Source organism: Bactrocera dorsalis, chromosome 4 (assembly GCF_023373825.1).
Source record: "Bactrocera dorsalis isolate Fly_Bdor chromosome 4, ASM2337382v1, whole genome shotgun sequence".
Classification (NCBI taxonomy): Eukaryota; Metazoa; Arthropoda; class Insecta; order Diptera; family Tephritidae; genus Bactrocera; species Bactrocera dorsalis.
In genome coordinates this window covers 8,705,068-8,730,697 of record NC_064306.1, presented here as the reverse complement: position 1 = coordinate 8,730,697, position 25,630 = coordinate 8,705,068, and the positions used below count along the sequence as shown (strand labels likewise).

General features: G+C 38.7%; 1 protein-coding gene across 2 annotated transcripts in view; it reads left to right on the top strand.

Annotated features, from left to right (window-relative positions):
• Positions 1-25,630, top strand: part of LOC105232211 (diencephalon/mesencephalon homeobox protein 1) — a 154,357-nt gene that overhangs the window by 65,106 nt on the left and 63,621 nt on the right. For both annotated transcript variants that reach the window (XM_049454798.1, XM_049454797.1), the window contains exon 3: positions 15,155-15,363. In XM_049454798.1, the coding sequence (XP_049310755.1) occupies positions 15,155-15,363 (209 nt within the window). The remainder of the gene's footprint in view (positions 1-15,154; positions 15,364-25,630) is intronic.

Below are 25,630 nucleotides of genomic sequence, written 5' to 3'. Positions count from 1 at the left end.
TATATATTTCCATTTTTTCCATATTTATTTCATTTTATTAATTAGCCACGGTATAGGCTGATATATATGCTATTACACGTGCACAAGCACACGAACGTCGTTTTTGCCAACAGCCACGTATGCGAATATAACCTCAAAATTGCGTAATTTTCTTTGTTTTGCCGAAAAAACCGTCTAAATTCACTAAATTCACATAGAAAACGTTGTCCCTGCACATATCCTTAGCGCCTTTACACATTTCATAAGTCGTTTGCACGTAACTGCGTCTTTGAGCGCGTATAAAGATCAAATTAGTTTGCACACAGTTTCACAGCGGTATTCGCGTTAAAATAACCGTTTTTCAAAATTTCTTTTTTTGAACACTGTTCACATGCACTGCACACATCTTTGTATGCTACATTTTTGCCCGATTTCGACGTTTTAAGGCTCAGGGACCTTCAAAATTAGCACTTGTACGTGGTTGCTTCCGAATTATTGTTGTTATTCCGCCGGCGATCGTACGCGGAATGAGCTCCGATCGCTGTAAAATTGCAGTATTTTTTAAATTCACCATGGCTTAATTTCACGCTTTAACAGAGAGTTTCATGCAATTTCATAACCCAGCGGACGCAAAATCGGGGTTTCAGAACGAATTGTTATTGACTTGATGCGATGTTTTTATTCCCGAAATTCTAGAGGTTCCATTGGATCGTAACCCTCGAATTGTCCACGTAAACTTAGAAAATAAACTTGAAATCCTTGCCAAGAAAAACCGAACACTTAAATTGGCCTGTTTCTGCTTTTTGCCGAAATTTGACAAGCGTTTTCAGAAATACCTATTTGCTTGCACTTATCTGGCAGTTAGGATGCACCATATCCTTACAATCTTACCTTTAACCTACTGCATGAATCCCGTTTTACAGTGTCCACTTAGAACTCCTACAACCATTAAAAAGTAGGTTTTGTTGACAGCAAAAAGTTCACTAGAGCTTTTACAATTTACCCTAGCAGAACCTTGCGACTACATACAAATGTAGCTGGCAGTAGTTGGCCAACGCTTGCTGAGTTGGTCTGAGGCTTAACAATCCAGTAATGAACTACAAGCAGCCAACCGAACTTTTATCCGTTCCCATTCCGAAGTTATTGAGACTGAAGTGTCCTAGCAAGCTCATCAGTCTTACAATGAACTACAGTACCCAGGTACCTAGATTGGTACTCATTTAGTAACTCGTTACTTCTTCTTCTTCTTTATTGCCGTAGACCCCGCTTACCCGGTTATAACCGTGTTTACAACAGCGCGCCAGCCTTCGTTTTGTAGTTTGGCGCCAATTGGAGATTCGAAGCGGAGCAAGGCCCTTCTCCACCTGATCTTTTCAACGGAGTGGAGGGTTTCTTCTTCTTCTGCCTCCCCTGGCGGGTACTGCGTCGAATACTTTCAAAGCTGAAGCTCGATACTAGAGGCTAGAAGTGTAAACATCCCTCTACTAGTCTAGAGCGCAGAGTCAGAGCTCAAGGCAAACATCGCTGTTCTACTAACGGATTGAATAGTTGCCACTCTGATGGAGGCTGCGCTCCGAAGCAGTAGATCTACGGCTTCGATCACCCACAACCATCGATCTATTTTACCACGTACTGTTTTAAGAGATCGAAGCTTCCTCAACTGCAACGCTCTACAAAAAGTGAATCAAAGCTAAATTTCTTGTATAAACTTTGATTCCAATCACCTGCTATAAGATAAAGTAACGCATTCTTGCTAACGGTTTCACCGATTGAGAGCCTGAAGTGCAATCCCGTTTATCAATCCATCTATTCCTCGCCTCTCAAAATCAGCAATGCACGAGCATCTAACATTTTCCCACAACGAGTCGACATAAGCTTTCAAGCATCCACTCAAAATCATATCCTCCCGATTAAAAAAGTATCAATTTTACTTTAAGCAGTTCATGTTCCGTCTGCATGGTAACCGGACCCGAACAGAATATGAAATATGATATCTTTTCGATTGCCGGTAAACTCTGTTCAAAATATACACAAAAAGGAAACGTTTTGTTTGAAATTCGCTTAACTCTCGGTTGTAAATTTTTTTTGTTTGCTGGGTAGTCAAATGCATCAATATATATTTTTCTCTCGAGATTCTCTTGACTTTCAGTAGCAAATATTTTTTGTTTGTTGGGTAGTCAAATGCATCAATATATGTATATTTTTCTCTCGAGACTCGACTTTGAGTTGCAAATTTTATGTTTGTTGGGTAGTCAATATACTCAATCTACTTGTTGATTGCAATTTTAGCTCCACGTAATGCTAAAAAATTGTGTTTACTGGGTTGCACTTGTAGTTGAGCGTTATTGGTACTAGCGCATTGGTTTTCAGGTCGGTTCCGCCTAATTAATGGGTTGGGTCCACGTTTTTCGACCCAGTAGGTATTATTTGTAGGATTTGGTTGATTGTTTTCTTGAGTGAATATGATACAGTGAGTCTTGAGCTCATTGATTGCATATCTTCAGATTTTGTATCTGGATTTTTCGTAGTTAGGATATGATTGTATCTTAATCCAAGCTCTTTTCTGCAGTTCCAAAAACGATTAATGTACTTGTCTAGTAAAATTCCTACAGAATGTCGGGATGATCTTAGATCAATGCAAAAGCTTTACAATTAGTTATGGAATAGTTTTGAATGCATACGAGTATCTTCGCATTGTAAGCCGTAGTCCAGCGCCCACAGAAGCACTGTTGATATTTACTCGCAATTCCTTCTTCGGTATTGGTTAGAAATGGGGCTCCAATTTTTTTCGTTTACGAAAGATATGTGAATGTTTCTTCTTTGATTTTTGATGTTATCTCCATACAATTAACTGGAGAGTTTCGCGCTATCAAAGTTCCGTTGAAAGGCAAGGCATCAAAATATTGAAATATTTCCTCATGGAAGTCCAATAGAGTTGTGAATTTTGTGAAATTAGTTTCCTTGGTTTTCTCTTTGTAGCATTAAAGTCCATCCAAGTTTATTCACTCAGAGAAGAAATATTCATTCGTGATATTACTAGCATATGAGGAATTTTCACAATGAGTCGACATAAACTTTTCAAGATCGCCTCAAAATCACAACCTCACATGTAAAAGAGGTTCAATCTTACATTACGAAGTTCAGATACAGTCTGCAGGATAATATGAACCGGTTAGAATATCTAATGCACAATATTCCAACGTCTTCGTCATTAGCAGTGCATTCTCAGAGTTTTGAGTATTCTATCGTAATTAATTTTTTGAGAAGAAGCTTCAGTGGTAAATACCTGCTGTTGACCAATAGTGAAATGCTGAGTCTCACTATTTACCATTATAATTTACCAACCTACCTCTTTGGCCAGCTAGTGCCTGCTCTCTTCTTTCTACTCTCCCTACAACACATTTTTTTCCTGCAAAGCGGAAAAGCTAAAGAAAAAGTGAAGATATCCTTGCTGCATCCATTTTGTGCACTCCTTACATCCTTTATTTAACGTAAAGTGCATTAAAGCCAACACTACGCGCTGACTGACAAGTGGGGTAATTAAATTCGCCAAGAAAAAAGTGAAAAGTGTTGTCATACAAAAAGAAAAACGCAACAAATGAAGCGAAAGGCAAGCTGCACAAAGCAGCACTGAAAGGCGCTTGCAAATTTAATTGGCTTTTTTGTCACACTACACAAAAGGACTTGAAGCGGGTGAAGAAAAACTGCACTTTGCTTGCTGGCTGAATGTGTTCTTTAGTCTTTGTTGACAAGCACTTTTCGATTGCGCACAAGAAATAGCACTTCTAGAAATAGCGCCATGTTGCCAAGTCGGCTGAGCGCACCTGTTTGCAGACATTTTATGCATTCTTTTGCACATCCTTATTTATTTGCTTAGCGTAACTGATGACATTATTAAGTTTGTGAAATGTTTTAGCAGGAAAATAATTGAATTTCACACATAACGGTTGCTTTTTTTTAATATTCATTGGTACTCGCATATAGCATGTCCTCTGCGACCTTTGGCACGCCCATTATAATAGCTCAAGATACACATATGTGGCGTGTTATACAAATAATTACATAGGTTTTAATGTTATTGCTGCTTTACGCCTTTGTTAGGCAATCAATGTTGACAATGCCGTGTAGAATTTGTGTCCAAAAGAGAAGGGTTGATCTCCGTGACAGTGAGCTTTGTGTGTAGAGAAGTGCGTGAGTTATCGATATAATGCTTCCTATTCTTCTTTATTGACGTAGACATCGCTTACACTGTTATAGCCAAGTTTGCAATAACGCGCCAGTCGTTTTTCCTTCTCGGAATTGGAGATTCCAAGTGTAGCTAGATCCTTCTCCACCTTGTCTTTCCAACGGAGTGGAGGTCTTCCTCTTCCTCTGCTTCCCTCTTCTTTACTGGCGTAGAAACCGCTTACGCGTATATAGCCTAGTTAACGCGTCTTCTTTTCGCAAGGTGGCGCCAATTGGAGATGCCAAGCGAAGCCAGGTCCTTCTTCACCTGGTCCTTCCAACGGAGTGGTCGTCTTCCTCTTATTCTGCTTCCCTAAACTTATAGGTAGTGGAGCTACCATCTGGTGCAGCTATACTTAAATAGAAATCCTGCTTGAAATCCTTGAATTCTCACCAGTAATAGCCATTGTCAATTGATTTTTCTTTATTAATATGTAAATATACCATCTTTTTCACCATCCCCAAAGCGTCCCTAGCATTCTGACGTTTCCATTTTCCCTGGTTCTTTAAGATTCGATCTCAGAGGAAAATATTTGATGACCCTTACTGAAATACTGAGTTCCTTTTTCTTTATGCTAAGTCAGGTTAGTCTGGTAGACTAATAAGCCACGCATAGACTGGTTTTTGGTGCATAGCGATACTGGTTGGAGTGCCGTTAGCGCCTGACTCCAATTGTAACACCTGCTTTGAGCTTACTAATATTTATATAACTGTCTTATTCTGTGGGGCCACCAAATGCTTGAAGCCTTGCCTTCCCTACGTAGGTCAAGTGCAAAATAGATGCTCCATTATTTTCCTTCTGTCTTTCTATGATGGTCTCCTTGACCTGCCAACATTCTCTTGCTCAAAAGTAGAAGTTGTTGTTGTTGTGGCGCCAAAAAACATTCCTGAAGTAATTTCGAGGAATGCTGCCGAGTTGAAGTCATAGGTGTAGCTCCAGCATCCATTGCTTTAAGCAACCTCTGAAGGATCTGAACGGACTTGGATAGAAAGATTGTCCTAATTGGTGTCTGGTCTGGTTGTTGTTGTAGCATCAAAGTTCTACCGACCTGACAGTTCTTGGCCGCATAAAACGCCGGGTCCGTTCCGGTTACGTAGACCCGACTGCCGTGGGAAGGGGTCTATATACTGGTAGGACATAGGTGCAGCTCCAGCATCCATTGCTTTAAGTAACCTCTGTAGGATCTGAACGGACTTGGATAGAAATATTGTCCTAATTGGTGGCTGGTCTGGTTGTTGTTGTAGCGGCAGAGTTCTACCGACCTGACAGTTCTTGGCCGCATAAAAAACCGGGTCCGTTTCGCTTACGTAGACTCGACTGCCGTGGGAACGGGTCTATATACTGGTTCTTGTCCAAGGACATAGGTGTTGTTCCATCATCTATTGTTTTAAGCAATCTCTGAAAGATCAGAACGGATTTGGATGGAAAGATTGTCCTAATTGTGTTGTAGCGACAGAGTTCTACCGACTTAACAGTTCTTCGCCGCATAAAAAACCGGGTCCGTTTCGGTTACGTTGACCCGACTGCCGTGAAAACGGGTCTATATACTGGTTCTTATCCAAGGCCATAGGTGCTGTTCCATCATCCATTGTTTTAAGCAACGTTTTAAAGATCAGAACGGATTTGGATGGAAGGTTCATCCTAATTTGTGTCAAGTTCCCTACTAAAATATTATCGAGTGGCGTTTAATGTGGAAACCTTTTGTTGTACCAAAGAATCTTGTATTGCAAGTTTTAATTGTCAATTTGAAGTTGTACTCTTATAGCGATGACCATGGACGAACCCTGTGCCTGTGTTCGTGTCGCTTTATCATTTCGACTTCAAAGCTGTTTATCGACTTTCCGCACCTTTAAGCATCGCTGTTGCTTCAATTGCCTTTAACACACCACATATGTGGGCAATACATATGTGTACCCGCAAGCGTGTGTGTAAAGCGGGGTGGTTAGCTTTTCTGGTGGAACGAAAGGGTTAAATTGCCTGTGCCTTACCCCGGCCTTTTAAGAATCACTTCTACAAACAAGTGCACATACATATTCACATACATATGTACAAAGCAAATAGGGGGCTCGCACCAACTTGCTGTTTCGTTTTTTTTTCCACCTTTTTATTGTTTTTGTTTTTGCGACTGATATATGCGCGTGTTAATTGCATAGCAGGCACTCTATGCTTTCGGTATTTGTATAATGCCGATATATACATACGTGGATATATGTATATATGCGTATTGTTGCACTCATACATACATAGATATGTGCCGAAAATATTTATTACCGTTACAAATTGTAACTAAATGAAAATTTTCATTACGTATTTGTTTTTAGTTTATTTGCCGTGTGTTTTTTCGTTGGCTGTGTAAAGACTTGTTGTCTTCTTTGTATGTTAGTAGCGTTCTCTTCACATGTTGAGCGATGTGCTATAGAAAAATAAGCCTCCAATAAGACTCCCACATGTGCGTAGTGCTTTTATGTAAACGTTTTAAGGATAATTTTTGCCACTTTTGAAACCAGTTGGGTCCTTTATTTGCAAGTTTATACAGTGATATAGTAAAAACAGTATTAAATCCCCGACTCATTCTCATTAAACTCGAAACTCATTCAAGCATTCCGTTTAAAGTTTCATCGGAATAGCCATGTTCCCTACAGAGTTTAGAAAAGCCTCTACGAAACTTTAGTAAACCTGTTGAAACGTAAGCGAAGACTGCGAGAGATCATAAAGAAATCCTGTGGATGGAAAAATCTGAAGGTCTCCTTACCGATATAGCCGCAAGCATTTTGTCATAGCATTCAATCCATGTATTTATTTGATTCTGAAATTTGGAGATTATAGAATATATGTATATTTATGAAAGCATCATGCCTTGAGTGCAAGCTGATTTGAGCTCCTTGAGATACTTCAGTCATCTATTTTGAAATAAATGGCCCAAGTGTTGGTTACCTGTACCAAAGTACATTCACTGTCCGCTATTGTAGCATCATATGTGTGGCTTCATTGTCGATTGTTTTGAACTTAGTTTTAGTCTGAAAATAAATTGAGGAACGAGTTCTAAAGCTACAACTGTTTCGAGTTTCTTGGAATTCTTTACTTACGAGGAATGACAATTAAATAATGAGACTGATTCCATAAAAACCGTATATTTGAAAGTTATTCTACAACCCTGCCATCCCCTTCAAAGTAGTCCCCTTGGGCAGCTACACAGCGATTCCAGCGCGTTTTCCATGCTTCGTAACATTTCTGGAACGCTTCGACTGGGATGTCCGCGAGTACCCTCGTCACGGCCGCCTGGATGTCCGTAATCGACTCAAAATGGGTTCCTTTGACCACTGATTTTGTTTTGGGAAACAAAAAAGTCACAGGGTGACATGTCGGGCGAATAAGGCGGCTGTTGCAACGTGGCGATCCCTTTAGAGGCCAAATACTGGGACACGCTGAGACGGTGTGGCACGGTGCCTTGTCGTGATGAAAGGTCCAGTTACGAGCGATGTCTGGGCGCACCCTGTTGACTCGTTTTCGCAATCTTTTAGTTTTACTCAGTTCCGAGGCCAACATTCGAACTGTTAAACGCCGATCTTCACCGATTAATGCGCGAACACGCTGCGCATTCGCGTCAGTCCGCACCTCGACTGGTCTTCCACTCCGCGCCTTGTCTTCCACGCTTTCACGCCCCTCCTTAAACTCTTTGTGCCATCGAAACAAGTGGGCACGACTTAAAGCACTATCACCATACACTCTTACAATTTTAGCGTACATTTCCGAAGATGTGATCTGTGATCTTAAGCTTTAACTTCAATCGTATGACAAGATAAGTGGTAAAGCGAATAAGTGTAACCGGGCAGATATTTTGTGGGAGCAGTTAGAACATGAGGAACATTGCAAATATATACTATGGCGAACATTTATCAGTTAGTAGGAGATCCAGACGCTAGCTAGGCGACTGTGCGTTGAAACGCGATTTGATCGATTAAGATTTAGTAGACGTTTATCAGACTTCCTATATCGAATACTCCGCATTTGGCCATTTCACGAGACCGTTCCAACTCTTCCTTCGTAACGTTATTCGCTGGGAGGAATGACTAGGATTTTAGACCTTCACAATTTTTACAGATATTCGATCGTCGTCTAGTGCGCGATCCAGATGCGATTATTACTAATGAGTCCTTGAATCGCGGCCCGGTTGATTTATAGACCTTTCTCAGGCTTTCTACGTATAGTATTACGACATATACTCGGTGTTTCAGGACTTCACGACACGGTTCCAATTCTTTCTACACATTTAATATTCATAAAAATATCCACTAAAAGAGAGGGCTGAGAGGTGTTTAAAGTCTTCGTTTCTCTGTCTACTGTGCCTCATGTATAGAGATCCGTTTGTCGCCGAGTGGACGCACCAGGTGCGGTTAACTGTTGGTGTTTCGTTGGATCGCAGTTCGGTAGAATAGAATTTTTTCGGATTGGTCAGCCTGTAATAGATGTTCTTCAGACTTTCTATAACTTATCTGTTATAATTCGATCTTCATCGCGTTTAAAATTTTCGCGAAAGAGCTCCAACTCCCTCGTAACTTTAGTCTCCACAATGACATTAGCTATGAGAAAGATTTTGGTGATGTTAAACATCTCTCACTAAATATCACTCTGGAAATCTTTAATCATTTATAGAGATCCGTTCATCGCCAAGTGGACGTGTTAGATGCAACTATCACTGGTTGTGTCGTTGTATGGTGACTCGGTGGGTTCGAAACTTGTTTCGAAAAACGGTTGGCCAAGCATCAAACGTTCGTAAGTCGTTGACAGAATTTCTAACTGTTTTGTAACAAAAAATTTTAAGGTTCATGTGCTTGATACGTGTGTCGAAAGCCACCCATCCCGCCGTAAATATACATACATACTGGTATATATCTTAGCACAACCCTAACATCAATTTCAAAATACTAAATGCACTAAAAATATTTTTACGAGGCAATTTTGCGCTAGCTACCGAATTGCAACGAAAGCCATATAATGCTTGCAAGCTTTTTGCACAGCTTTGCGAGCACGCAGCATGGCATGTGTCAAAATGGCGTACATACTCGGTACATTTTTCATGCACTTTTGAGCAAATTAGATTTCCTAATTAAATTGCCAACAAAAAAAGAACGGCAACAACGGCACAACGGTGTGGTGTGTATATTAGTTGAGTGGAGAAAAGTGCAAGAAAAAACGCACAAAAGTTGAGTTAAAAGCGCCAAAGAAATGTGTCAGCATGAAAGCGGGTGTGCGGGTATAAAATAAAACAGCGTGAAGACTTGCGGGTGTTGGGCGCTTTTTATACAAATATTTTATTATTTTTATACCCTAAACAGGGTATATTAAGTTTGCCAAACAAAAAAAAATTAGAAATGCCATAAATTATATATCTACCATATGTAAGTTATGAAGGTGAATTTTTGCACTGGTCCCGGATTCCCCGTAAGAAATTTTGATTTGACGGAAAAGCCGATATCGGGCTACTATAATATATAGCTGCCATACAAACTGAACAATCTAAATTCAGTTCTTGTATGGGAAACTTTTTTATTTGGCGAGATATCTTCATGAAATTTGGCTCTGATAATTTTCCAAGACTACGCTACAATATCTGAAGAAATTGTTCTTATCGGACAGCTATAACATATAGCTGCCATACAAACTGAACTTTCAAATATAAGGCCTCGTATGGAAAACTTTTTTATTTGGTGAGATATCTTCACGAAATTTGGTATAGATGTATGTTGAAGGCAACGCTACAATATCTGAAGAAATTGTTCAGATCGGCCCACTATTGCATATAGGTGCAGTAGAAACTGAACGATCAAATACATGTTCTTGTATGGAAAACTTTTTTATTTAATGAGATATCTTTACGAAATTTGGTATAGATTAATGTTCAAAACAAAGCTGAAATATTTGAAGAAATTTTTCAGATCGGCCCACTATTGCATATAGCTGCAGTAGAAACTGAACGATCAAATACATGTTCTTGTATGAAAACCTTTTTTATTTGATGAAATATCTTTACGAAATTTGGCTGAGATATTTCTCTGAGGCGATGTTAAAATTTCTCAAGAAATTGTTCAGATCGGACAACTATAGCATATAGTTGCTATACAAACTCAACGTTAAAAATCAATAGAAAGATCAATTTATGCCCTTATGTGCTTTTATAAATGCGCCTGTGAGCGGTATTAAAGCTGCGGTGCAACCGAAGTTTAAATTTTTTCCTTTATGTATGTGTGTGCGTTTGTGTGGGTGCGTGGTTCTAATATGCTTTTGCACTACAGTGCATTTATGACCTTTATTCGTCAATGGATGCAAGCGGTGGTAATGTTATATATGCGAATGTGTGTATGTATATAATACTGTATATATGTTTATATTCATATGTATGCTTCTATGTGTGCGTTGAGGTGTTTGTGTGCCTCTATGCCTCTACTTTCTTGCCACTGAGTGGCAGCGTTAAGCTGCATTGCCATTTTGACAGCTTTGACGTTGTCAATAAACACATATACCTGTGTAAAAATAATAAAAAATAAATATATATATGTATATGCATATATGTAGATATATGGTTACATATGTATATATCAATTTGCTTGCACCCACACACTAAGCGCATATTTTAGCTAGCCAACAACACCAACAGCAATATCAATGTGTTATATTTACTTGCCTTTTAGCTGGCTGACGCGCCGAGTGGCTGTTAACACGCACACATACGCAAATACAAAGTTGCTTGTGTGTGTGTGTGTGCTCGTTTGCGCATTTTAGTGCCGCACGGTCTGCGCAAATTTCCAACACATCCATTTATGCACTCATACATTTACGCTTGCCTGAGCTGCTTAAAGTAATTAACTAGGAAAATTTTAATTGCTAATATGTGCAGTTGTAGGCGTGTATGTGCGCATGTGCGCGTGCACTCACACACACACCCGCATTTATGCATATTTATGTCGCTGTTGCTGTAGTGCAGCTCGTTAGCCGGCTTGTGGCTTTCCGCTACTTTGTGAGCTGTGTGACCTCAGTGTTATAATTTTTCATAGCGGCACACACAGACATACATATGTACATAAAAGCACAGTTACATATATGTACACGCATACAGTCTCACATACATACATAGTATCCTGCTCGCATCCGCTTCCTGGCCCAACAATAAAAAGTAATATTAAAATGTGGCATATGTCGCTCTCAGGCGTATGTATGTGTGTGTGTTGTTAATGTAAATTAACTTGTTTTATTTAAAATTGTTAATTAGAGGAATATTCATATTATTTCACACACACAGCCGCATATACTGCGCTTACAAACACATAAATAAATATATTTTTCCTCTGCCTTACTCGTTTTTACACTTTTTCACATGCAACCGTTCGTGGTAGTGTTGTATTTTGTATGTGTTTGTGCCCTGCAACTCTGTGTTTGTTTATGCATTTTAATTAGAGGACATAAATATTGAAATAATAAGGCTTTGTGCGCTTCGTTTTTGTGAAAATGTGTGTGAAATATTTCAAAGAGTTCGAAAAATATGTGTTATCAACGTGTTATATACTGCTTGTAAGATAAAAAATCAACAAATAAGGTGCGAAAAAGAGAATTCTACTTTATCTAAATATGAACAAAACCGTTGTTGTAATTCGACCAACGCAGGTTCGCAATGAAAAGCTAAGCAGCTCTTTGATCACTACAAAGTCAGCAATTGGTTAGAGGACGGCTGCTGAAAAGCTTTTAATAAGACATACTAAAGACCAGGAAAGCCTCATTGTACAATGCATGTAGGGTTGTCTGCTACTTCTGCTCTTTGAAAATTACGACGAGTTTAAATCAGTTAAACAAAAACCAACCTAAGTTAGATTAAGTTCCGCCAGCTCTGTGGGATGCCTGAAAGTATGCGCTCCCAAGTGTTAAAGTCCTGACTTCTCAAATGCGCGACAGTCAAGAAGGAAGTATTGAGTTGTTTCCAGCTCATCTTCTTCCATATAGCTTTTGCAGATGGCACCTGGTAGGATTCAGCCCAGCCTTACTGCGTGGACGCCTATAGTACAATGGCCCGTAAAATGCTCCAAAGAGGCTAGCCTTACTGAGAGCAAAGAGATTACCAACAGAGAGATTAGTGAAAAGCTCCAATGAATGCTTCTAGATGAGATCTCTTCTCCGCAAAAATTTGTAAGCAGAGAAGATACCCCCCACGATCCATACCGACAGTGTGAAAAACTCCAATGAATGCTTCTAGATGACATCTCTTCTCCGCAGAAGTTTGTAAGCAAAGAAGACATCTCCTCATACCGACAGTGTGAAAAACTCCAGGTATAAAGTAGAGTTCAATGTCTAATCACTGGGTGTCAAGCTTTGACAAAAATAATGAAATAACCAAGCATTTAGCTATCCAACCGCGCTTCCCTTGTGAGCATCCATTGTTTGAGTTCAGCAAACATTCCCCAAATAGTTTTTAGAAGTTCCTCTATGTTGACAGTTTTCTTCTTCTTCTTTACTGGCTCTTTTGACAGTCCGCGGACTGGTAACAATCCGAGCCCATTCCGATTATGCAGAACCGACTGCCGTGGGAAAGGAATCCCATGTTATTTCTAAGCTAAAAAACATGCTTTATTTTACTGACTGATGTGAATATCATACAAGGCATTAAGATAGTTTACGAATTGATCAAAGACCAAACTTAGCGCTCTTCCGCAAAATTCGCAAATGCGTTGGCGGTTGGAATATTAAATATAAGAAGTTGATATACGACTATTTATCTTGACTTAGCTTGATCTAAAGAGCGACGTTAAAGCGTCATGTCTTAGGAAAATCAATTTTTAGGGATTCCACCTTTGCTGTATTTAAATGTGGTACGACAGACTCATTGAGAAAGAAGCTTCACTTGTAATTTTCATATTTAGAGAATCTTAGCGAATCTTAAAGTATCGATGACCTTATGAGGATAGACAGCGGCCAATCTAAGTGCTTGCGCAGATCCTAAGTAAATCGCTCTACTAGTTCCTTCGCTGGATGAACATTTTCCTCGTTATAGGGACTTTAACCGGTCGTTGTCCAAGTAGCCTCCATGTGGTAATGTTAAAAAACCTAATTTGCTGCCAGTATAGAAGTTGCTTTAAAGAAAATTATATGGCATTATTCGTCCTCTTATCTTCATATCATTTATATTCATAAACATTTCACTCATATTTATTCCGCCTTTGAGAGTTAAAGACTAAAACACCTCGGATCTTACAACTTCAAACATGAGTTGAGCTAGCGAGCCTAAGACCTAAGGAAATTCTTGGTGGCTTCAGGGAAACATGTAATGTAATAGTAAGGTTGTGCGGCCCATAAAGAAATGTACATCTATAGCATTTCAGGTGTGATCCTCACTTTGAGGATCAGCCGTAGAACGTTATCCAAGCTATGAAAACCTAAAAAATGTATTATGTATTATGTGGTGGGTGTGATCCTCATCTTGAGGGTCAGCTTTAGAACGTTATCTGACCTATGAAAACCTAAAAGATGTATTAAGGACTAAATCAAATTATGTGGTGGGCTCAGGGATGCATTAAATGTAAAGGTAGTGTTGTCAGGCCCCTTAAAGATATGTATTAAGCATTTCAGGTGTGATCCTCACTTTGAGGATCAGCCGTAAAACGTTATCTAACCTACGAAAACCTATAAAATGCATTAAGAACTGAAACAATTTATAGTATAGACACATATTTCTCCTAACCTATAAATATTGGTTTTCACTACTTCCTCGAATACCAAAGGGTTTAAAACAACAATTAAAAAAAATAACAAAAAATTAACAGTAAAGTCAACGTAAAGGGGTCGATCATATTGCAACAACAAGAAGTTGAAGTAACGAAAACACTAAGTGGTTGCAGTTCGTGCAAGCTAAGTACACTCCAAGCATGGGAACGTAATTCGATATGCAATAGAATGCACTTGCAACAGTTGCAACACATGCCGCATGGCGTCTCAAACGCTATAAAACTCATTTTAGTTAACCCCACACATTGGCATGTTTTACGTAGAAATATTTTCGTTTTTTTTGGCGCTCATTGCAGATCAAATTACAAATAAAACAAAAATTTAAAATCACGCAGAAGAAGATGCGTACACATAAGTCAAAACACTGTTGTGATTTGCGTTTTCCGGGTATTGGCGCAATATTAAATGGTGCTTCAGCCGCCTACTTCAGTCGACTAAATAGGGTTGTGGCGAATTACTGCTGACTTTTGTTTATAAGCAACGATTTTTCCAGCCTGTCAATGCAAAAGTCTCGCGTTGCATGTAGGCCAAGTGCTGTTGCGAAATATTTATGGCAGCCTATAACGGTATATTTTTTTGCATGCATTTTGTATGACATCTGTGATTATATACAGCTTGTAGAGTGTGTATTAATTGTCAACGCACGCGATTTGACTGACAGGCGCATTGACAGCGTGGCGGCGGTTACCCCATTGTCTGCGCTAACTTCGCCGATGGAGTATGCGGTAACTTCGTATATACCTACTATGTATTAAGCATGTGTGTTTTCGAAACTCTTTGTTATTCTCTGGAAATCTTCAAATGTCGCATTGCATTCGGTTTCATTTGAAAAATGTCGATTGAACATGACGAGTTTTTGACAGTTCTGAGAGACGTTTTAGGCGGCTATTTATCATTTTTTGTGTACTTAAAATTCGTTTAGAGTTTAAGGGATCTTAAGTGGATATATTTTTGCTCAATATAGAAATTAGACATTGTAACGCGGTAGTTTATATTTTTCTGTGTTTGAAAGAAGTGCTCAGACGAAGATTCAAATATTGCAGATCAAATTACCTACTTGGCAGAAGGTCCTTATACCAACTTTTACTGGATGCTAAACTATATATAACTGTATAAAATTCACATCTCATCATCTTATTTCATTTTTCACTAATAAATCTTTTGTAAACTCTCTCTTTTTAGGTCCCCTGTCTAGCAAGGATTTCACGCTTGATGGCATAAATGGTTTTGGTGGCAAGAAAAAGAAGAAGAAACGTCGACATAGTCGTACGATTTTCACTTCTTATCAATTGGAAAAACTCGAAGAGGCCTTCAAAGAAGCACACTATCCCGATGTGTATGCACGAGAAATGTTATCGCTAAAAACCGAGTTACCTGAGGATCGGATACAGGTGAGTCGAAAATATATACTTTACTATCTTTTTTTATATTTTATGGGTAAAACATAGTGACATCGGTTATAGAATATATATTTATGTAACTGTTGAAGATATATATGCGAATATCCCTTAAGCATTGAGCTCTTAAATGCATACATAAGCTTGATATATACTCAAATTGTTGGAAGGTGCTTTAACAACTATTGAAGTGTTCGAGTAGGATATGAGCGGTTGCCTAGGCAGCTTCGACACTCTCTTTTTCTTCTTCTTTATTGGTGTAGACACCGCTAACGTTCTACAGTCCGTCAGTTGTTCTTCCTTTTCGCTGTTTGGCGCCAATTGCAGATTCCAAGTATAGCCAGTTCCTTCTCCAACTGGTCTTTCCAACTGAGTGGAGGCCTTCTTCTTCCTCTGCTTTCACCGTCGGGTACTACGTTGAATACTCTCAGTGCTTTATTTTCCGTTGCCATTTCCAAAGGGCCATAAATCTTCCGCAGAAACTTTCTCTCGAGAATTCGTACAATAAAAGCCCCATCTAACAGTTGTCCGTCTGTAGATTTTAGTGGAGTAACGTTTAGGCTGCTCTTAGGTCTTCCCATTTAAAGCTATTATTCTTCAAAATCTTAACGAAAAAGGAGTCCGTTTAATAAAAGCTCTACTACCTTTGATGTGAAAAATGTTAGAGGGCGAGAGGGATTCATTAAAAAAAAAAAAATAGTTCAGGCCTTGTGAAGAAGCCTCCCAACGCCTCGAAAGTAGAACAAAATATCTTCATAATCCCACACTTTCTCCCTCTAGCCTTCTAGCAATTCTTTGAGTACTTTGTTGGAGACTTTGCGATTATTTCTGAGTTACCTTCACCATCAAAAAACTCAATGTGTAGAAATGCAATATGATCTGATCAGTAAGTGAATGAGGAGGAAATCGGGTACATTTCCTACCAGATCCGGTTTTGAGTGGGTTCCAGTGCTCTGCAAACATTCTTTACAGCATTTTTTCTCCAACAATTCTCTATCCATAATCCCGGTGTTGTTTTCTATGACCTTCTATGTTCGATTAACCTAAAAATAGAGTTAAAAATTCACTGGTAGTCAGAGCGCTTGAAATATTTATTTAGCTTTCATGTGAGTTTCTTGTCTACCAAAAGCCAGAGTGTTGCCTGAAGCACTTCGAGTTATTATTTGTAGAAGTTTAGTTTTTCGTGAGTGTTCTCTTCTGCTATTATTGGCGCCAAACAGGCATTAATCCAAGGTACTTGCTTAAATTATTAGTTTTTCTAAAAGTTTTAGGACTAATTGTAGATTTGACTGAACTTGATAACGGCTAACCACTGTTAAGAAATCTTTGGTTCCGAACCAAACCCTTTGTAAGGGATGACTAAAATTGAACTCTCTACAAACTTCTTTCATATACAAAGATAGAAAACTTCTTAAAAAAAAAAATAAAATAAATAGAGTTTCTTCGTAATGAAGAATGGTAATTCGACACTTTTGTTGATAAAAAATACAACTGAGACTAATTTGCTTTCAGAACAATGAAAGCTTGTTTGCGTGCAGGAGAGCAATATTCTACCTGCACATACATATATGTACATATATTTTCGTATTTTTTTCTGCAAATATTTTGCTTACAGGTGTGAATAGGATTCCTTTCGGTGGCACATCCTATTGTTGGCATTCATTTCAACTATTTTTTTTTCTTTTCTCTTTATTTCATTTTCTTTTTTATTTATTTTTTGTTTATTTTTTGTTTTTGTTTTTGTTGTCTGATCCCAAATTCTTTCTGCACTTCTTTTCTATGCTGCGTGAATTTTTTTCCGTGCTTCTTCTTTGTCAGCAGTCGTTTGCTCAGATTTTGAAGCTTCGCTTGTTTGGATTTTTCATAGCTGATCTTTCACACCTCCTTTCGACATCCTGTGGCCATTGCAAAAATGCATTGTACATTCAAGATATTATATTTTTTTTATTTTTACCAAGATCATTTTGATTGCATGCAGTAATTCGTAATTTTTCGACTGCCCCTTTGCTGAGTGCTCGCTTACACACCCCAATTCAGTTTGATATTTGCATTTGTTGTGATATTACGTTCCTGCAACGGTGTGCGCGGTTGGCTAAATAAAAGTGTGTGGCCTAATCGGCGATTTTGAAAGTTCAAAATTTTGTGTGTTGAAAGTAAATGCCATAACAAAATATTGAATTTATTAAAATTTTAATGATTTCAGTGCGTCTCATAGTGAGTAGTAAAGCAAACTAAACATAACAGTGAATTCTAATTTCCGGCTTACTATAAGGTGATCCAATTCGAGCTTCCCCACTTTTTTAAAGAAGAAATACAGAAAGTTCAAATTTATTGGGGAATTTTTATGATAATTCGAAAAAATATTCTTTGACATTTATTTTTTGAAGGTTAACTCTTTCAAATTTTGGCCGCAGTTACGTCTCAGATATTCTATCCGGTGAGTCCAATTTTCAATGACCCGTGCGAGCATTTCGACTGGTAACTGGCGAATGACACGCGTGATGTTTTGCTCCACGGCCTGAACCGAAGAGGGATTGTCCGCATAGACATTAGACTTTACATATCTCCTCAGGAAAAAATTTAACGATGTGAAATCACATGATCTTGATGGCCAATCGACCAGCTCAAAACGTGAAATTATCTGTTCACCGAAGTGTTCGTCCGTCTTATTGAAACCAAATATCGCCGAGATTAAGAGCTTCAATTTCAGGCATCTAGTTGTTTAATAGTTGGTTATGAAGGTGTGATAACGGTCGCCTTTGATAGTTACGTTCTCACCGGCATTATTGTGAAGAAATATGGACCAATGGTAGCACCGGCCCACAAACCACATCAAACCGTTGTTTTTTTGTGATAAAATGGTTGATTTTTCTTTGTCTTTAATGCGGCAATTTTGCTTGTTTTCATACCCATTGAGCGAGAAATGGGCCTCATCGCTGAACAAAATTGGCCTCGAACAGATCTCCGAGCGGCTTCAGAAGCGTTCTTACAGAATCTGTATTTTGTACGCTTTCAATTTAAGATCTCGACGTAAATTGCGTCAAGTCGTTCCATAAGTCAGTACGATTTGCTGCGAATGGCGCCGAATCGACTCTCCACGGTTTTCGAGTTCTCTTCTCAGGTACGACTGCTATATTTTCTTCACTGCGTGCTAGTCTATTCGTGCGTGATCTATTCGGCCGAATATTATCCAATAATGAATGCTGACTATTTTCTTTTCTTATTATTTTTTCAATGTGGTATTGTGTTCTGAATCGACCCAGATTCACTGCGTTCTGTTTTAAAGAGTTATTTCAAGTAAGCTGAGAATTTCTAGGTGCTGTATGTCATCTGAGGCTCGTCAAAGCCCAAAAGCATTGCCGTACTACCATTCTGTTGGGAAGTAGTAGTCTATTTTTTGCACTTTCTTTTCTTTAAATTGCTTCCTCAGTATTGTAATGTGCTGCACTTCGGCCCAGATTCATATCTTGCCCGCCTCCTTTTCTTTAAAATAAATATTTGTAATGATTTAAAAGCTCTCGACTATTAAAGAGTTTCCGCCGATGGACCATTGAGTTTTCATATCCAATCCAGCGTGAAAGAGTTTTATTCTCTATTAAGCGTTGGGTCGGCGCATGCTGGGTTATGAAAGGATTCTCTATTCAGCTGTTTGGATTGTTCTTCCTATTGCAGCATATAGAACGCAGTAATATACAATTTAAATATATTAATTTCCGTGAAGAACTTCTGTTTGTAGCAGTATAATGAGAGCTCTGGCGGGATAAGCGTCGATGTAATCGAGTGTTCTATCGAACAATGTGTGAAAATCCATATCCGACCGAAAAATAAAGATACTTTTTTAATACTTTTTTAGTTTGTTAATACAACTTTGAGGCTGTGTGACTAAAAATTGAACTTTTAAACTTTTGTTCTCATATTATCTCATCCATAAGTGGGTGAGTTCACAGATAAGTTTAAATTTTTTGCAGTAGAATTTTTAAGTTTCAATATGATTGACGTATTCAGCTAAGTTTTTAGAATTACAACACCAAAATTACATATGTATGTACATATTTTTTCCTGCCCTCGTTTAGGGGTGTGTACGGTAATTAAGGTTGTACTAGCTTCAGTATATTACACATTTACACCAGTTGCACATAACTACACTAATGCTCATGCTAACAATGAGCTCAACTTCATGCCACTACCTACATACATAAAAAACATATTCGCAAGCATTTACAATTACGTACATATGTAAGTATGTACGCTCTCATCTTGATATGTGCGCCTCACTCTCTCTTGCAACGATATGCATAAAATTCCGCCCATTTTTAATAGGCAATTTCACAGCCATTGAAGCATCTTGAGCACAAAAAATATCCGAGATGCAGCCACTTAATGTGAGTGAGAAGGTGTGGCAAAGCAAAAGCGAGTGAGAGAGAGAGAGTGAGAAAAGGCGGTGTACCTATAAAAGTGTATAAAACAGTGGGCAGGGGAAGGGGAGAAATATTTTTGCCGTGTGCGCAGTAAATGGTTAATCAGTCTGTCAGCTATTTGGTCGCTTTTGTATTCGTAATGGATTTTTCATATTGTTATGCAAAAATTCTGAAAAAATTAACTCATTATTTCATTAAGGGGACTTGCTTGGAGTTTGGAGTTGCCAAGCAGCAAAATGCTTTTTCAACATTTCCTGTGAATTGTTATAAATTATATAACTTAGTAGCTTAGGGGATTGGGTTTGCAAATAAGGGTTCCAAAGTAGGAAACTTTCGAATGAATTCGGCAGATATCGCTGGGTCTTACGTCTTCAATTTTTTTCTAAATTATCTAACGGTGCTAAATGGATTTATGGTCCTTAAGGCAAGTCCCAATTAAGGTCGAGAGTTGTGCCTCAGCTCCATAAAAAAGTCAGTCAAAGCAGAAAGGCTTGCGCTGGAAAAGCTGAAATGCTCGTAAGATTCATCAGCTAACCGTAGGAGCCCCAAAACTCATTGAGTTCTTCATTTTCGTATCTGTTCCCAGCGCTGGTGGCGAAATTTTTTTCCTTTACCTACATACATACATATATGTATAATCTAACCAAATCTTGAAATATTTGTTCAGATTTTTAGAATCGGTTACACCAAATGATCGAACAGGCTTATTATTTTTTAATTAGTCTGGAAATTCTAAATATTTCTATTTGTTTTATATAACGAGGACCTTTGAGGAGTGTCGTTCGTGCATCTGTCAAGTAGAGGCTCAGTGTTTGTACAATTTTCAAGCAATTTCATTGACAACAGGAAATTGGGTTGGGATCAGATTAGCCCATAAAACCCTGCAAATTCCAAAGTTGAGCGATTTCTATAAAGTCTGCTATAGTCTAACCTTTATTTGACAATTTTTTCTCCAAGCAATTGTGAACCAAAGATGATATCGTGTGAGATTGTAAATTCCCCTTGAAGCCACAATTCTACCTTCTTCAAAAGCCTTTGGCAGCGATCTAGAAGACATCTTTCCTTCCCTCAAATACTTTGGCAAAACTTAGTTTTAATTTCTTTTCAGAGAAATCTTAAAGATATCCTTAGAGCGCTTTGGTCTCCTTAACCGCCCAAGCAAGTTATTCTGCAAAACGGCCCCTATAGTAGAGCTGAGAAATGGAGGGACGTCTGTATACAGTATTTTCCCTTTTTCCACACTGTCTTCCGCGCACATTATTTGTGCAAACAATGTCTTCATTATTTAATTACGATGACGTGGCGTTTACTCGCACCACTACGACAGACTGGTCGAACGGTACTCAACATGGTTGCATTTATTAGGTTTTAAGTCACAAGAAAGCACAGTGGAAAGTGTAAAAAAAAAATGCAAAAAAAATGTGTCTGCGTTTGCGAATTTATAATTAAGCATTTTAATGGCTGACGTTCTCCTGTAGCCGCGCTACCCCTTCACTGGCGTATGCCATATACTAGGCGCGTGTGCGTGTGTATTTGTTCGCGTTCGCTGACAGGACATCACAACGCGCGATTACCAGCCATAAATTGCGAAATTGCCACCCTTAAGGAATTTTCGAGTGGCGGTAGACGGCGGTCGGTAGTCAACTTCACGTTCAACTCATTCTACGAACTTATGAGCGCCTCACTTACTTATACATACATACATACTACAAATGTCTGTTTCTGCATCAGTGGTGCTGTTATGGCGTCGTTGTCGAGTGTGCTCTACTATAAATTGCCACAGAGGTCCTGGGACGCATTCATTCATATGTGCATAAGGACGTGTAAGTTCGGAATGCTTGGCATTTGTATTGGCAGCGCTAATGATGTGCGACAGGCAAGTCAGTGGGTTTAAAGAGAATTTCATACTATATATAAGTTCTCACCATTGTTGTTGTAAGGAGGTAGGGCGTTGCTTAATGGTTATAGTAAATTTATTGAAAACTCTTCTTCAGCCTTCTACCCGCTCATCCATCCACTTTATATTTAAGTAGGATGTATTTGAAAAAACCTCCTTTTTGAAGAACTATTTTGAGTATAAGCTCTAAAGTTTAAGTATCAATTTTTCGAATTAAAATTTCAAGTCTATAAGTCTGAAAAATGAAAGGCTCCTTGTAAAAGGTTCCAATTGGCTACTATGATCTGATGAGCCTCTTATTAGTATCAAACGTTTTTCATTTTCATCACGATGATTTTACCCTTTAATCCTCAAGCACTTCGAGGCAGTCTTTTTTTTCAAGATTCAGAGCACCGATATATGGCTACTATCTATTACTTTTCTTAGTTCGACTTCTATTTTGTATCCAATGAGGACTTGAAGTCCTAACCCTTTTGCTTACTATTTGCTGCAGGGCTTCTGATTATTTTTGAATGATTGTAAACATTATTTTCTTCATTACGATGCTTTCGCAATTCGATTCCTGCAGATGATGATGTCGTCTAATAAAAAAAATATCTATCTTTTGTACCCAAGGATTTGTTGCTGACGGAGCAATCCGAATGATAGTTTATTCTTAAATCTCTTGCATATATAAACCGAAACCGAATTGGATAAGGTCCAATAAGAAAAAAGCATTTGTAAAGATGTAGCCATTAGAGAGTCCTCCGAACGAGACACGTTAGCTCTCCATCACCATTTTAGTTATCATTTACGTGCTCATTTTGAGCTGAGACCTTTTGTTTTTAACTTTTGAAGGTTCTGAAAGTCACATTGGCTTTTAGCCTTTGTCATCGTTTCATGTACTATTGTTGTTGTTATTGATGTAGCGTCAGAAAATATCGCTGAAGTAATTTGGATGGATGTTGTCGAGCTGACACTCCTTAGTCGGATAAATATCCGCGTCCGTTTCGGTTACGTGGACCCCACTGCAATGATAAAGTTTTTATAATTGTGTAGTTCTCAATAGTTTCCCAAACCTTGTTGACTTTCAGGTCTTCACTACCATTCTACATACTTATTGTTATCCGACTGTATAACTGAATCGTGTCAATCTAAGTTTTTAGCTTTTATTACGATATGTTTAAAAAACATACGTAAAGGAAATTTCAAAAGAACTTAAGTGAGTTGATGGCAAGCTTGTTTGGATCGTCGCATTGAGGATAGTCTTGTGGCGCTGTTCTGTTGGAACCACATATTGTTCAAGTCCATATCATACAATTCGGGCCAAAAGTGTATGGTTATCATTGAGCGGTAGCGATTCTCATTCATAGAAACGTGTCAGTCTTGATCATCACGGAAGAAGTACGGCCCGATAACGCCGCCGGCCCATAACCCGCACCAAAACGTAATTTTTTCGGGATGTAAGGGTGACACATGGTCATTGATTGGTTCATTGATATCCCAAACTGTTTTGTTTTATTAAACAAAACTTTTGTAGCGATCTTATTGAAAAGCCCCGTTCTCAAAGTAGAGGCCTCTGACTCTGAATTTCGGCAGTAAATTTGAATAATTTCAACTCGTTGTTGAATCGTATATCTTTCCATGATGAAATGGCAAAGCTTACTAAAGAGAAATATCAGAAGAGCGGAAAAATATGGCACCGTTTGCTGTCCTTAACGGTTAGACTTTTGTAGGATCCTATTGAAACCCCTTTACAGCAAGACGTAAGTGGTGTGAGGCTTGTAAATTTACAGTGGAGCTTATTCAGATATTCATTAATTAGACGAGTTTTTGAGCGAGTATATACCAACACTTGAGTTAGAATCAATGTATACATATACGAAGAGATATCGCATGAAGCTGGTTCACCATGATCGAAAAATCCACCAATCGATGAAAACTGCACACGACATTCTGAAAGAGCTTGCGGCTTGACTGAAGACTGACTTCTTATATAAAATACACGTTTTTACCGAGAAGTTTTTTCGAAAAAACTGAGTGACTGACTGAATTGCTGAGAAATCGGTTAGCAGCTAGGTTTATGAGGCCATTGCTTGTGTAGGAAGTCAACGGTCTTACATATGAGGTGGGTGTTAGTAATAACTCCCGAGCAAAAACTAATTTGCTGTCGCGTTTGTTCGAAAATACTCTCTGCAGTAGAACTATCTGAACTGCATGGGGACAGTCTTAAACTACAGACTAACAGAAAACACGAATGTGAAGGCTAATTTTATGAAGAGTTTGGACCGCTTACTTACTTTATACTGCGTAGAACTCGTATCAGGGGTGATTTTATTAAATTAATTAGAATGGATTGATATATTTTTTAAACAGGATTCCCTGTGATTACCATAATTTTTGGGTTTTTTTTACGGGTGGATAAATCCGGTGAAAACAATATGAACCTATAATTCCTGATATTCCCAATTCTCCAACTTTCAGCACATATTCGATACTTGCACCGCTTTTAATGAAAATATTTACGTCCATAAACCAATTTTCAAATTAACGAAATATTTCGCAGGAAACTACAAAGTCACACATATTTTTGTACAAATTATTTCCAACCAAATGATATCGCTACGCAAAAGTAGTAAGCAAAAATTGCTAAATGAATTTAAATTACAAAATACGGTAATTGTATAGATATTTGCCCAGCCGCCGCGCACAAATGTAGGCAACAAATAGTCACACACGCATAACTTCAGATTTTGCTATAAGTATTTAAGTGTTGAAATGCAAAATCGAGTAAAAACAAAAGCGATAAACAAAGACTTTTTCACCAGAGGGCGGAGTGTGCTGCCTGCTGGCAGCCACGCATGTTCAAGGGCTACCGAGTTTCCGGTGGTAACGGGAGGCAGCGGTGAAAACCAAAATGGAAAACCAGCAGCCAACACAAGCGAACATAATTAACCAGACACACCACAAACAGCCACAAGTGCACTTGCCACACACCCATAGCAACGGAGCAGTAGCAGCACCGGCCGCAGCAAACATCACCATGTGTGCGTGCTGTGGCGGCACATGTGCGTAGCTCCACTGTCGTGTCTGTGTGGCTTATAAGCTTCGAACGAATCGTCGTTGATTGTGCTGATGTTGGCATGGAAAATTAACAATTTTTCAATTAAAATCAATACGAGCTTTGGCTCGGGCTCAGTGCGCAAACCGCTGTGCTGCAAAGCAGGGTGCGACATGGGTCTCGGGCAGGGCGTAAAGGCAAAATTCATTGTTTGCCAGTTACTACTGATGTATGAGGTGCTGTAACTGTTTATATGTATGTCGCTGTATTGTCAGTGGCGCAAAACCAACACGACTCGTAGGCAGGGTTATGTAGGCTCTAGGCGTAATTTGCATACATACATAGACTTACATATGTATAGTATGTATGCAATGGCAAGAGTACTTACATTTGTTTTGACACGCACAGCAATCAGCTTTTGCTCATGCACGAAAATGTAAGCGTATGTGTACATAAGTGGCTGGCTTCGATATATTTGCTTCGACGCTCTTAGTTCGTATGTGTATAGATGAGAACTTTCTGTGTTTGCAATGATCGCACAACTACGTCTGAGTTTGTAGTCTTAGCAAGTTCAGAGCCCAACAGTGAAATATTCAGCGTCAATTAGCACCCAATCCAAATCCACCCACTACAAAAGTGATACTGTGTTGGTTCTCTTACACAAAACAATGGTTTATGGAGAGATTCCTCACGGCAGTCTAGATATTTGATGTGTCAAAGCCTATTATGTATAGAGAAACTCGTTATAACCGGATACCCACAGTCGCAGTTTTTCAACCTCAGAAAACCTCAGAGGATTGAAATCTATAAAACGAGTTACTGAATTTTCGACTCTATGGTAGTCAATAAATAATACGATAAATACCGACAATGGAGCTTAACTTTACGTCTTTTATTCGTTCGATA